Source organism: Aquila chrysaetos, chromosome 11 (genome assembly GCF_900496995.4).
Source record: "Aquila chrysaetos chrysaetos chromosome 11, bAquChr1.4, whole genome shotgun sequence".
NCBI lineage: Eukaryota > Metazoa > Chordata > Aves > Accipitriformes > Accipitridae > Aquila > Aquila chrysaetos.
The window spans coordinates 22,582,076-22,597,058 of NC_044014.1; the positions used below are offsets into that span (position 1 = coordinate 22,582,076).

The window sequence follows — 14,983 nt, forward strand, 5'->3', positions numbered from 1 at the left end:
GAAAAAAAAATTTAGGCCAGGCACAGCCCAGGGGCAGCTCTTGGCAAGGTGAAAGAAAATTGCATATTCAATCTCCATCCATGAATCTCCCTTGCTGCTGCCCGCCTCCTGCTCGAAAACAATGAAGGCTTTCTCCCCTACGCTGCACAACGCCTGAGTATCAGCGCTCACTTTAACTTCAGGGTCATTAATTCACCTGATTATTGCAGGAGAGGAGAGGGTTGCAGAGGCATCCGTTCTAAAGAGCCCTCCCTTAGCTCATCCTTTGATTAGTTTGGGGTGGGGGGAGTTGAGATGTGTTGTCTTGGACTCAGTTTAAAATGGGAGGGGTTGAAGAGGGGGTGGAAGGAGGTAGAGGTGGAAAGGGAAAGATGTGGCCTGGCTTGTTGTGGAAGGGAGGGTCAGAAAGCAGTCATTCTTGCATCCCTCTGCTGTGGTGTTATTGCAAATTAAAAGTAGCATGTTCCACTCTGTAGCTATCTTTCAGAGAGGGGAGGGGCATGGGTATATGTCGGCATGGGGATGGGGGGGGATCTTATCATTGCTTCTTCAGCAGCCCAGCATAGTGTCACCCTGTGAGGTGACATTTGAATTTACAATTCCGCTGAGAAAAGCCATTAATTCACAAATTAACATTTCTCCCTCTCTCTCTCTCTAGCTCTCTCTCTCTTCTCCTCTCTCTCTCTCTCTCTATCTCACATGGATGTGCAAGCAATTGAAAAGACAAAGGAAATAGCCTTAAGGAAGAGACTTTACTGCTACTCTGTCTGTGCAGAGATTGCTACTACTGCTTCTAGATAGATAAACCAATTACCTGAGCTGCACTGTTCATGGCAGCCTGCTATTACCTCCTTTTGTAGAGCTGACTCCATTGCTGGATTACACTGTGTGTATCTCATTAATGTAAACCAGCACGATACTGGGCACTGTCCCTGACCCTTCTTGCCAGAGCCCATTGCTCTGCAGCAGAAGAGGGAACTGGGAGAGGAGTCAAGAGCAGAGGTGATAGTAGGCACAACATGCTTCCTAATGCATAGGGACCAGGCCACACAGAGAACCTGCTTAGAATACCTGCACCGAGCTTAGAGGAGATGGGGGCTTCCCTTTCACAGAGGAGATCGCATGACGTTAACCCTGATCTCTTCCATGTCTTGGTGAGCACTGAGAGTGCTGCGCAAGAGGCCTCATGTATGGGTACCAGGTATGGGCAGCCCCTTGCAGCTCCATTCTCAGCATTAGCCTGAGTTTCCTTCAGGTGTAGAAGTGTGCATGGTAGGCAGATGCAGAGGTGTGAGTATGAAAGCTATGTATATGGAGCTATAGGCAGATGTAGCTGAGTGCACCCAAGAGCTAACTGACAGAAGTACACGACAAACCTCAGAATAAGAAGCAAAAATAAGTACTCTATGGACTGAGAGGGCCAGATTTCTCTGTAGTGCAACTCCACTGAAAGCCAGCCAATGATGCCCGTGGAGACTTTTTTGTCAAAGCGAACACTGGACACTACTTCACATAGCCCCCAGTCCTCTTCTGATTCCCGTTGTTGCTCTCCCCTGCCACGCTTTTTCTCACATGCTCACTTCTGCTATCACTGCTGCTGTGGATGCTTGGACAGCACGTGTACAGTATACACACACACACACACGTAGGCGCTCAGCTGCACGCTGGTGCCACCCCAGGCACATGTCTGTGACATTAGCAGCCTGCCTGTGCATACTCACACCCCTGCAGACACAGCTTCTCCCCACCTGCTCTGGTGAGGTCCCTTCCAGTGGCTCCAAGCCTGCCTGCTGCGGTGCACACGGGCAGGCTGCTTTCTGAGCACCTTCTGGTGCCCTTTGCAGACAACCTTGTAGGAACACACCTGGCTACCCCTGCCCTTTAGCCTGGTCACACAGCTACATGAGTTTGGGGAGAAAATGTCCTGTCAGTGTGGTTGACATACATCACTCTTTGCTCAGTAAGCATTCTACCTATATAGCATTGGACAGAAATCTTCACCAACAGGTTTTTCACCCCATAAGGGTTTGATAGGCCCTGTTCAAGCCGTTGGCTTAACCTTATGAAAGGCAGAAGCTTGCAGGGGGCAGTTCTCTAGGTAAAAGGAAAACAGATCAGAACTGCTGTTTCTGGAAGCCTGGTCTCCACGTGCTCAGCGCATGGAGTATGTGCCTTTCTTCAGCATTGCTTTGGCTCCTTAAATCTTCCTAAAAACTTACCCTCTTAACAAGAGCACCTGCCTCTGACATTCCCTGTGCCCCACACCGTGCGCAGCACATGGCTGGGGAGCAGCATCCTGCAGCCGGCACTGGAAGACGGATCATGATCAGCGGAGGAATCGGCAGGCAGTGCCAGTAATTCAAACCATCCTGACCGTTCAGTGAACCCGAACCTGCTGACCTTGACAGCACTAGACAGCAGCGGCCTCAGGAATCCCAACCTTTAAAGAGGCGTCAGCAGAGGACGGCTCCTGCTCTCTCCCTTTCTCTCTCTCTCTCTTTTTCTGATCACATCCCAGCAGCCAAGGGGGCCAACAGTCAATCCCCAGTGCACCAATTAGCTCCTAATTTGGCTATCTCCGCACTCCCAAGTCTATGTCAATGTAATGTTAAGCATTGCTTGCCGTTCATAGATGTAAATCATTTCTATAGAGGGGTGTCTTCTTGTGCTAAAGGAAAACACTAAGCACCTTGTTCTCAGTCAGGGCCAGAGAGAAACCCCTCCTCCTCCCAAAATGGGGGCTGCTGCTGTTTGGAAGGAAAGCAGGAGCTCTTTTCTTCCCTAAGTGATAGCATCAGATCCTCCAGCCTTGTTTTACTGGATCCCAGGGGGAAGCAACAAGATCTCACCAAGTGATTAGCCCGTGAGAATCCTGGCTGGATAGATGAGGGGCAGGGAGGTGACTCGAGTGGAGAGGAGAGAGAGAGAAAAACCAGTGTGCTTAATTTTGCCACAAGAACTTGTATTACAGAAAAACGCAGTTTGTGAACATTTTAAGACCCTCTTGGGGAGTACTGAAAAAAACCTGAAACTGAAAGTTTCCTCCAGCTACCTCTGTGGCAGTGAAGCAAGACCTGAAACAAACAGTATTTTGTGTTGGCCTGCAGAGGCTAGGCTAAGCTCTAAGACCTTGCATATGGAGGACAACTCTGTTAACAGTAGATGGCCGGAAAGAAGCAGTTACAGATACCTATCTATTGAGACATTGCAGACATGTCTGTCTGTCTGTCTTCCATCTGTCTCAACCCATAATTCTTTGAAGGTGATTTTTCCATGCATTAATCAGGTAAAATGAAGGCTACTTTGAATAGGTGTCAAATGCAATTCATGCCCATTTTAAGGCCCTTTAAAATGCCAGAGTTTTGTCAAGGGGCCTAAAAATAATGCATAGGTCCACATTTCTGCTTTGCTTTTCCTTTATCCATCCAAGCATCCTACTGCTTAACATCCCATCAGGTTGAAGGTACAAAGTCCTCTTCCCACACAGGTCAACAGCAACAGGAAAACACACAGGAGCACAGTGCCAGAAGAGGAGCTAGGTCATGGGTATCACTGTTTCCATTTGGATGTGGAGTAGGTCAGGATTTCTTTCTCTCACTAGCTCTGCCTTGTTTGGGAGCTCAGAGGTGTTATTCTACTTTTAAGCTAGGGGATCTGCATCAAACGGTTTGTAGGTGTCTGATTAAACCTTAATGAGGTGGTTATTGTGTATGAAATGTCCGTTAAGTCTTGAGTGCCTTCTAGTCCTCTCTTAGATGCTTTAAAAAAGGCTGTTATAAAGGACAGGTACACTTCCACATGCTTGGTTTCCCAAAGGAGCTGTTGTTTTTTTGCTTTGGCTTTTGGCATCTAGTGTGGGAAGAGGTAGGCCTTAAAAAGAAGCGTTGACCTTGCAAGCAGATCAGAACTATCCTAGAGCTTGGGACAACTTTACTAAATCCCAGAAAATTAAAAAAATACCCCACTAGCTAATCCTCAAACATACTTATGGCTCTTCTATGCACAGCCCTCTCTTGTTTGTGAAACTGATTGCTACCCATGACTGGGCCCCCTCTTGTTTGGGGACTACCTCTTACAATTTGGAACGTATCTCCAACATACATCTTATAGAGGTCATATCAGTATAGGTTCCTTCATATACCAATAAGGGCTTTGACATGAGCTCATGCAGAAAGATTCCAAATTACTCTACTAATGATTTACAGTTATTATACGAATGAGCATTCAAAAAAAAGAGTTTGCATGGTGACAGTCCAAGCAGATTGCTGCATATCGCAGGCCTGTAGCTCTTTCATTGCATGGCGTTTTGCAATTACCCATCCTGTATCATACATTGTTTATTAACCTTCCCATTCTTAAGATCTCATTTACTACTGAAATGTGGCTGACTCTCGGGTGGACCATGGCAGATGTTGAACAATACAGAGCATCAACAGTGAAATTTTGCTGTGCCATGTCCAAATGAAACCACAGGAGAATTAAGATATGCTGTGGGTAATCACTCAGGCTGGATTTTGTTCAGGACAGCCAGGTTAATGTCTGCACTCTTGCAAAAAATGCCATGGGAATTTTAATGACTCTGAGTGATTGGAGCCTTTGTTTTATGGCACGTCAAAAATGGCAGCTCTAAAAACACTCTGCTTGAGCACTGGTTTAGTGCTGACTCAGAAGAGCTTCCAATAACATGATTCACTAGCATCTGGCTCAGGGGCAGGCACAGCCTTCTTTGACTTGTGAGGTTAAGGTAAAAGTGTGTATGAGGGGAAAATAAGGTGGAATGAAAGGGAGGGAAAGTCTAGAGCAAGGGAAACGGAAGGAAAGGAGGTGTTAAGAGGCATGTTAGTGGGGGACCAAGCCAATGGAAGGCAGCAGGCTAAAGAGGGCCAATGGAAGGCAGCAGGCTAAAGAGGAATTCATATTTTCTAGACCGTGCGTTAGAGGTGTCCATGGTCTGATCCAGATCTGCTGAGCCCTAGTGCTGGTGGCCTCTCGGGTGCCAGTGTGCTCCACTGGAATCTCGGGGATCTCCCAGAAACTGGGACATGGGACTGGATGGGGACAGCACAGTTCTGTGCTCCCTCCCTTGTCTCCAGTGGTCCTGATAGCAGTGTTGATTTGCATGTCAGGCAAAGCACTGCTTGAGAAAAAAAAAACCCCTCCGAGTGTGGCGGTGTCAGCGCTCGCTGTTGTTCGACAGTGTAAAATTAAATTAATAAAGCCCCCAACACAGGAAAACATAACAGGAAATTAATGGCCTTTACTGTCGCTCTGATGCAGTCATTTGCAACCCTGCTTTCCGCACCAAAGACTTCATAAATGCAAGCAGTTTCTCTAAACAAGCATAGTTAGGGCTGCATGCAATGTAATTTTTTGCGTTTCTTCTGTCCTTTGGAGCTAACAAAAGCCACTCTTTTTTATGTGCTCACCAAAAGGGATGCTGCCAACAAGTATCTCCCCAACAAATGGGCTTAGGAAGATGAGAAGAGGGAGTTAAGTCATGCCAAAGATGCTAAGAACATCTTCTGCCCTGGCAGAGGGAACAGCATAACTCCTGGCGCCCCGCTTTCCTGCGGCAGCAGCTCTCCCTCAGGGCTTTGCACTAAAGGCAATGTTGTGGAGACCACAACAGCATAAATCAGGATAACCCTTCTGATAACTTTCAGGATGTGTAAATCAGTATAACCACCGAATGCAAGAGACTTACAGATTTACACTAACTAGAGGATCTGGCCTCCCTGCGCGATAGTGCTGCTTGCTGCTCCACCAACATAAACAAAGCGAGTGTACTGGGTCTTGGAGGCAGCTGCATTTCTAACTGGCTAACAGTCAAGCCTAATAGTGCTAGTAAGAGATATTGGACCCACACTCTGTCCCTCATTACAATGGTATAAATCCCCAGTGCCTCTTCTGAGGTAAGGGAATTGTTGTGGATTTGCAACAACCTGACTGAGAGCAGAATACATCCACTCACCTCCAGCATACCCAAAGGTCACAAAGCTGCAGTGACTGCTTGTGCAGAAGCCACCAGCGTTGACTACCCAGGCTAACACGCCTCATCTGCACATGGTGTACATACATCTGAGGCAGCTGCTTGCAGCCTAACACCTGGAAAGGCCCTTACTGGTGTATTCGGTAGGGCTGGATGTCCTGATTATTACTATCTAATGCACAAACATAAGTCTGTACAGGCTTAGTTTCCCAGATACTCTGGGCCAAATTTGCCATCATACACTTAGATGCTGTAGTAAATACATATGATTTTCATATGCATACACACACTCACTGCCTTAAATGCACATTTGCATGCTCCCATGATAATCCAAGACAGATCTGAGTACACACTTCATTACACATTTGCACACACAATTCATTTCATTTACATTCTCATTGAGCATTGCCATTTTGCTCATGTAAGCCCTGCATTAAAGCTGCACTGCCCATCCCTGCTCCATCTGAAGTACTCTGTCGTACACATCCCCTGCGTTAGAAGCACTGCAGCCCCCCAGCTGTCAGGCACTGGCACACATCTCACTCTTCCTCAGTCAGGCACGCTCACTTCCCTGCATGAGCAGCCTTCCTTGCTCACCAATTCCTCTTCTGAGCTATACCCTCATTTCAAAACATAAAATCCCTTTGTTTCTCAGCCTTTCTTCTGTGAGCCTGAGCATGTAAGTAACAAATACACACAGTTTATGTGTCGCTGACACACTTAAATTACAGAGACACATGGACCAGCACAGCATCATCAATTTGCATACTCAGATTCAGGCTTGTGGATTCCCTTGAGGCAAATGTACACAGGAATGTGAACAACTGCAGAGTTCACAAAGGTTGATACACTTCCTTGAGGTGATATTCATCCAGCACTCATGTCCCACTATCCCTATTTCTGCAGCATACTGTACATAACCTGAACTTGTACCAGTGTAGATCCCTGATAACATTCCTTCTCTATGCACTGCTGAACCTTGCCAGGCCCTTCCATGCTCTGTCATCTCTATCGTGCACTCACTTGGGATCCTTTCCATCTGAATCTGAGGTTCATCTTTCTCCCCACCAGTTCAGTTATCACAATCAAAGCCCTGACAATTCTAGCAACACTACTACGTGCTGAAATACAGAACTGACCCATCTAGAAATGCCGCCTTCTTTCACGCTGCCCCAAAGGCTGCAAAAACTCTTCTGGAAGGAAATGTAAACCAAATTTTACAGCCTTCCTTTTCTGATGCCTACTGAGTAGGGCAAGAAAGTTACAGAGGTGAAAAGATTGCCAGATTAGAGCTGCCAGTCTTTGCCCTTGTCTCTGCTGTGGCGAGTACAGTATTAGTTTAATAATCATTGAGGATGCAAACGGAGTCTCTAGCCAGACTGGATCAGCTTATGCAGACCAGGACACCAGTACCAGACACTTGTGACCACGTGAAAACGTGTGATCTGCTCCCTCAGCCGAGGTCTTTGTCCTTGATCTCTCCCTTGGCTGGGGGTCAGCTCAGACACGGATGCAGGAGGTCTGCTGTTCTCAGCAGGAGCTCCATGCCAGGGCTTGAAGACCAGGTCTGATAGCGCTGGGCTCCTTCCTGGACCCGCGCCGAATGCAGCGTGAGGGTCTGCGCAGGGCTGGCTGCTGTGAATGACAAGCACTGGCTATCGATCGCGTTCTGAACTCGGCCCAGCCGATAGAAGGTAATTAATGACTCCATTTGCCTCAGTACCGAGGAGAACAATTGAGTTTGAAACTGCAACAACTGGCAGTGCGGGGAAAGGCCCCCCGGGACGTCCAGGAAGGCTGCCTGACAGGCCTGGGCTGTGCGGGGACACGGGAACACATCAGAGGGGGGGAAAAAGAGAAGGGAAATCGGATAAAGGGAAAGAGCAGTCTTAACACAAAGGGTGACCTGGGAAAGGGCAGCACACGTAGCCACGAGTGCCCGTAGAGTGGGACAGGGCTGCTCTGGGTTAAGCACCCCGGCGGGGATGGTGACAAGAGCAGGCTGCGGGAGAGGACAGAGTCGCCTTGCTGGCGCAGAGGGATGGCATTTCAGCAGCCGGCTCAGCGCCGCTGCGTTAGACAGATGCGTTTCCCTCGGAGGCTTTGACAATTAGATGGGTTCTGCTGTGTCACCTGGCTGGCAGTTCTCATGCCAGTCACATTCGCTTTTATTATGACTGTGATTTTTATTGGTAGTGCTGCAAGGCCCCAGCTGAGATCAGGGCCCCACAAGGCAGCAGGGAGACACGTCATGGGGGTGGTAATAGCCCCTGCCCCAAAAGAGAACAGTATCTCCATGTTTGTGTGCCAGCTGCACGGCTTCTCATGACGTTCCTACATGTTTCTGTGCCACAAAGGTCTTCCTATGTCAGCAATACTTCTGAATTATTCATTGAGATGGCCCCCTCCCACCCTGAGCAAGGGTGCTCTCTGTCACCTGTAGCCAGGGAAGTAACTGTATTACGTTGCTTTGTGCTGCTTGTACATGATGGTGTCTTTGTGGCTTCCAGACCTGGGAACATCTCTGTTTTGGAGCTATTTAATGGGCATATTCCCCGTGTCAGATGTAGTTAAGGTTGTTCCTGTGTCGTCTGGCACAGCGTTTCCTTGTTATCTGTCAGGATACTTCTGTGACACCCGTGGAGCACTTCTGTGTCTTGTGTCGAAGGTTTACGCTGAACACTGGCTGTGCGCGCTCCCTCGGCAGCCCCTCGGGAGGAGAGATGTTTCCTGTCACATGTGCAAGGCCAGTCCTGATCACGCTGACAGCAACTGTGTGCTCTTGTGAGGGACAGTGACCGAGGCCATGGTTCACCTCTCAGGCTGTTCATTAAGCGCCTTCTGATTTAAGAGGGAGGTGTCCCTGTGTCACAGTACCACAGAGTTTCCCTCACCAGTAAAAAGGGAACTGGGAAAGGTGATGATGCTTCCTGATGGTACAGCTAGCGCAGCTACCTAGGTGGCATCCCCAGACTCATCCTGCAGCTGAAGCCTTGCTTCACTACAGCACCTATTCCAAAAGCTGCTGTCTTGGCAAATCCCCATCCCTCAAGCTTTTACTCCTAGCACTGTTTTTAATCAGTTGAAGTGACTGGTGCCCACCACAGTGCCATTCCTCATGGGATCTGCTAGTCTTTCCCAATGCAAATTTCCCCCATGACCCCTCCCTTCACTTTCACGCGCAGCCCTCTGATGGACCCTGTCTCTTCCCCAAACTCCTCTCTGCTCCTTACTGCCACCTTTGCTCATATCCATGCAAGTTGTCAGCTCCCACACTTTGGGTATTACGATATTTGAGGCTTCTCCTGATAGTCCAGCTCACAGAGTCATATGTTTAGATGAGAACTGCAACTTTGATCTAAATCCAGATATAAGTGTCTGTCCCTTGCAGTTTCAGGGAAAAAATGAAAACGCGTCCTCTATAGGTTTTGACACCAGAAAACAAACACAGGGGATTTACGATCCTTTGGTTTTGAAGAAAATATAATGGTCCGTGACTGTGAATGTCTCAGTGTTAGTAACACAAGACATATAAATCTGTCTTTCAGGATCATCTCTGTGAAACTTTCTCCGCTTTATAAGTAAAATCCATATGCGCAGCTCATATTACTGCTCTGTGAAGTTTGGGATTTGTGTGCCCTACCATTATGAAGTCCAATAGTACTGCAAGCTGTTTAGACAAGGTCTACCTCGAGGTAGCCTACAGGCCTCTGTCAAAAGTTTCTTATCTTTTGTAGATTTTAAAGCCTAGGCCATGGCAGAGTGCCCCTCCTGCCCCGTATACAGAATTCCCACCTAAACTAAAGCATTGCCTTTCTCCTTACAACACTTCCACCTCTCCCTATCTATTTGCTTGCTTTGATCATTCTGATTCCTTATCTAACCCTGCTCTTTCCCTTTCTCCTCCCCTCATCCTTTTCTTTCATTTCCCACTGACTATACACCATCCTTTCTTATCAGCTGGTCCCGAGTTTCCCAAATACACATACACACTTAGGTGCATGCACACACACACGCACATGCACATGCACATGCACACACTGACACAAATAAATAAATAAATAAATAAAAAGGTCAGTGAGCAGAGCAGCAATAACCCCTAAAACAGTACTATCAGAGGGACATGATTGATCAATTGAATTCCATAGCGGCTGAAAAATGTGGGATTAAGCAGTGTATTATACGCACAATGAGTTGAGGCATGATGTTCATTTCAAGTTCATTTCGCCAGCCCTCTGCCACCAGATCAGGCAATCAATAGGGGCAGCAGATATCATATATCACCTCTCTCTGTGCTAGGGAGAGAGCACCATAATCTCTCGCAAATTTAGAGTGACAGATTTGTCAAGATCTGAAGGGCCCCTGAATAAATGAAGGAAAAGTGACTCCTACAGCGACTTGGGAAAGCTATGGTTTCAGCTTCTTCACACAAAGGCATGGCTTGTGCACACACGGGAGACATGCGTGCACAGGGCTCTGCAGGCAGACAGGAATTGCAGATATATGTGCATGTATGCACTAATCTGTGTAACCACCCTACTCACTAAGGGTAAAATCTGGTTTAATGACAACCTATGGAAGTTTTACCGAATACGTGAACACCCATCCAGTCACACCAAACACCACGCATAGCGTAGGGATGCCATCCTTGAAAATCAAATATAGCCCAAACCAGCTGCCACAGACAAACAGCTGCTCAGGCATGTACAGTGATGCAGAATCTAAAGAATACCAGAATAATGATCTACTGCAAAAATACCCACGAGTATTAGCATCATGGTGTGCAGAGTCATGCACATTGACTGACACATGTGGAAAAATCCTCAAAGGCAAACAGCTTCACAGGCTGCAGACAGGTTGAGACAAGCACTGATACAGAAACGCACTTTTTTTTTCTCTGAGCCTGGACCCAGGAGTTCTGTGCCAGCCTTCTGCAGGGAGGACCAGAGAGAAGTGCCTACTGGAATTGGGAGCATGAGCCTCGAGCCACCCCCTGCAGTAACAGCGCGGTCCATCTAAACTACAAAAACTGCACTGACACACACAGTGTGCAGTCCACCAAGCCTGGTCTTTGCTTTGTTTTCTCTTAGTTAAATCTGTCACGAACTCCAGCTTTCAGGAATTTGAGAATTTTCCCTTGTGCAAATAAGCCTGAGGAGAGGAGAAAATGCCAGGGATCAGCGCCAGTAAACAGTCCTGCTCTGGCTAGGGGTGGAAAAGAAAGAGAGAAGGGGCTGCTTGAGGGAAGGCTGCTGGCTGGGACAAATCAATATGTAATATTTTCTATGGTCTTGCGAGTGGTACTGTACTACGTTACTGTATATAATGTACTATTGATTATATCATATCGTATAATCACCTATAAACGGATATATCTCATAGCCAGAAGGCAGCAGGCTCAGTTATAACTCTGGGCCACCAGTTGGGCATTAACTGTGCCAGGAAAATACCCATCTTGGCACTATCCACAAGCTAAAAGATGAAGCAGCAGAGTGGCATGATTCTGGCCATTGCACAGTGAATGCCACCCCAGGCTTCTGGGAGCATCATCTGCCCATGAGCACCTCGCAATCGCATGGAGGAGGGAAATGGTCTATACAGATCACTCAACCACTTCCTTGACAGACAGCGAGTTTTTGAGATTCACAGACTGGAAGCCACCAAGAAAGGCTGAAGTATGAGGAATAATAGTGAAAAAGCAGGAAGGTAATCGCAGCGCAAGAGGGAGAACCTGATCTTAGGTTAGACAAGGTGATAAGACAGTCAGACTTGTGTCTGATGAAACACAGTAGGTAGAGATTCAGCATGGAGGGGTATGGAGGTATATCAGCATGGATGAGACAGGGGCTTATAACCAGTCTCACCAAAGTTAGGCTGAGAGATGACAGCAGAAAGATACTCAGCACAGTTGGAGAAGATTATAATGAGCAGACTTGCCTCAGATGAGATGAGGGATTATGACAAAGGAAGATTCACTTCAGCTGGGACAGGAGGTTATAACAGACAGACTCACCTTGGATGTGACAGATGCTAATAGCAGGAGACTCACTCACTTCAGATAAAAAGGGGTTATAACTGAGATAAATGCACCTCATTTGAGTTGGGGGATAACAGGGGAAAAAAAACAAAACAAAACCAGGTGGGTGATAAGGTGGTTTATCACAGGGAAAGATTCACTTTGGATGGGGCAGGGCATTTATAATGGACTCACCTCGGAGGGGATGAGTGGGCTGTAAGAGATGTGGGATGGCACAACAGAGATAGAGACACCTGGAACGGGGCAGGAGGCACTGCAGTGAGACTGGACTGTGTCAGAGGGCTGTTGCAGGGACAGAGGTGCACTTCTGGTGATGCTTCTACCAGAAAAAGGCTTTTTTCCTCGTAAGAACAAAGGAATAGCAGGAAGCCAGTTCCCACTGTGTAGGACTGGGTTTTCTAATACAGTAATTCATTTTGGATAGGAAGGGGGGACTGACAGAGGCAAAGACTCATCTCATTTTGGAGGGAGTTTTGTAACAGAGATATGGGTCGTGATAAATCATGAGCTACATGTGGGAGAACGGGACAGAGATCATAACAGAAACCAACGTATGTTAGATGGGACAGACACTCCACAGGGAGAGACTTGTCTCTGGTGAAACGTGGAGTCAGAAACAGGATCATTCCTGTTATCTGAGGGGGATGAAAGACTCATCTGGGGTACCACAGGACAAGATCAGATGAGAAGGAAATTATAACAGAGATATAACTTCTGTTGGGACCAGGGAGCTACAACAGAGACTGACTCCCTTCCAAGCTGTAAGAGAGCCCTTTCTCCATTCCAGGCTTCCTCAGCCCTCTCCAGTAAAGGTCCATCCTCAGCACTCTGGTTTCTCTGTGAGCTCGCTCTCCAGTAGCCTTCTAGCGATGCTAATCGCTGTGCTTTGCTCCCATTTTATGCTCAGCAATGGAGATTTGGCAATTTTTAACACTGAAAATCAGCGGAACCGAAACTCATCTCTGAGCCAAACACCATTCTCCACAGCCGCACTCATCCTGAGCAGGAGAGTCCCACAGAGCCTGCGGGAGCAGCCCGGCTGCTCCAGCCTACAGGAGGGGGCTTCCCTCGGGTCCCCGCAGCCTCCCCTTCCCACAGGAGTGACACAGCTCCCTGGGTGGAGGCGGAGGGCTCTGCTCTTTCCCACTCTGTCCTTGTCCCACATCCCTTGCTGATCTGAGCCAGGGTGGTGCTAACTCCCTGTTTTCTCTGTCTGTGCCCTGCAGATGTATCCGAGGGCTCAGTTCCCAACGGAGATTCCCAGAGCAGCGTGGACAGTTTGCGGAAGCACCTTCGTGGCGACACTTTCACCCAGCAGCAGCTGGAAGCTTTAGATCGAGTTTTTGAGCGTCCTTCTTACCCTGACGTCTTTCAAACATCAGAGCACATCAAATCTGAGCAGGTGAGGGCCCGGCCTGGTAATGGGGACCCACAGGAGCCCATAGGATGATGGCAGGGAGATTCCTTCACCAAAATCACTCTCCCCCTCTTCACCCCTTGTTCTCATACTGACCTGTTATTGCACATACATGACATTTACATTTTACAGCACTTTCTAGTTGTAATATCACTGTGCTGATGCGCGCGTGTACACAAGCTCTACCTCCTCTTGTGAACTTGCCTTATACGTGTGTACTGTGCTCTCCCTAAATCCCCATGTCTGTCTTTCCATCTACACACACCTGCAGGTACGCAGGCATGTTCTTGCCATGAACATGCAAACAGTGCCATGCATGTTCACCGGCACACAGCACTGCACGGAGACTCCTGCACTCTCAGATCACGCCAGTGACCAGTGAGCCACAGGGTCGGGCTTTAACAGAGCATTTTCCTTCATGACCCAAAGCTGAGACTTGACTCCCATCTCCAACCTAGTTTTCCACACTGCTCTGCCCCCCTTTCCCTTACTCCCCCAGCCTTTTATCCCAAAAGCTGTTTGTCTTAATAAAATGAAAATCAAAAGTCTTTTTAAACCGCCCCAAGCCATAAACCAACAAAGGAAGAGAAGGAGAGGCTGGCTGTGGACTCCCTTCATCCCAGAGTCCCTGGGTTTATTACAATGAATAACCTTTATTTACTTTCATTAGACTATTAAGCACCAGCACAGTCATTTTTCCCCCTGAAACTCTGAGCAGGGCCCATAAAGCAAATCCGAAGCCTAATTGAGTTCATTTTAATTTCTCTCCGATCACAGCGAATTACTCTGGTGATAAATCAGGGGGCAGGCTCACCCCCAGTAGAAGGCCTAATTTGCAGCTAATTACAAAACTGATTTCTACAGGAAGATCAATACGAGAAGGAATTGGAAATGACTAGGCAGTCCTAGCCAAGCAGGGACAGGGGCGGGGAGGGGGCAGCGTGTGGGGAGCCCACTGGAGGAGGGGGAGATGTGGGGAGGGGGTTGGGGAAGCGCATGGAAAAAAACGGAGCAGAAAGAGCAGAAAATCAGTTTTAATTTAACGTAATATTAATCAGAGCAACTTTTCCTGCTGTTTTGTAGCCTTCCCGGTTTCTCCAGCTCCCGCGTCTGGTCCGGAGGCTGTCACAATAAAAAGGCAATTACCAGAGCCTTTCGGACAGGACACCCTTTCAGATTCAATGGCTCTCCCCCTCCCACCCTTCTGTTAGCCATGTGGCTCCCCCCTCCCCAATTTCATACCCCAATGCACAGAGTGACAGAGGCAGGGGATGAGGCTTCTTTGTTTGTTTTTAAAGAGCTAGGACAGAGGTAACAGCGGAGGGGAGGCAGACAACTCAGCAGAGAGCCTGGCTACAGCAGGCCAACACTGGCTGCCTCCTACAGCCTGCCTGTCCCGGTCATGTCATTGCAGTCCACTGCCCCAGCTGTCCTTGTCACCAGGGCAAACACCTCCCGCCTCCGCTCAGCCAAGAGGAGGGGACATGGATTTCCCCTGTCTTTTTCCCTCGGCTGGCACAAGCGGCCATCTCCATCCCCA

The 14,983-nt window shown here is 48.0% G+C and overlaps 1 protein-coding gene across 9 annotated transcripts in view; it reads left to right on the forward strand.

Annotated features, from left to right (window-relative positions):
- PAX2 (paired box 2) overlaps nt 1-14,983 on the forward strand; it is an 87,495-nt gene that overhangs the window by 45,997 nt on the left and 26,515 nt on the right. For all 9 annotated transcript variants that reach the window (XM_030029937.2, XM_030029935.2, XM_030029940.2 and 6 more), the window contains one exon: nt 13,253-13,428. In XM_030029937.2, coding sequence (XP_029885797.1) covers nt 13,253-13,428 — 176 coding nt within the window. The remainder of the gene's footprint in view (nt 1-13,252; nt 13,429-14,983) is intronic.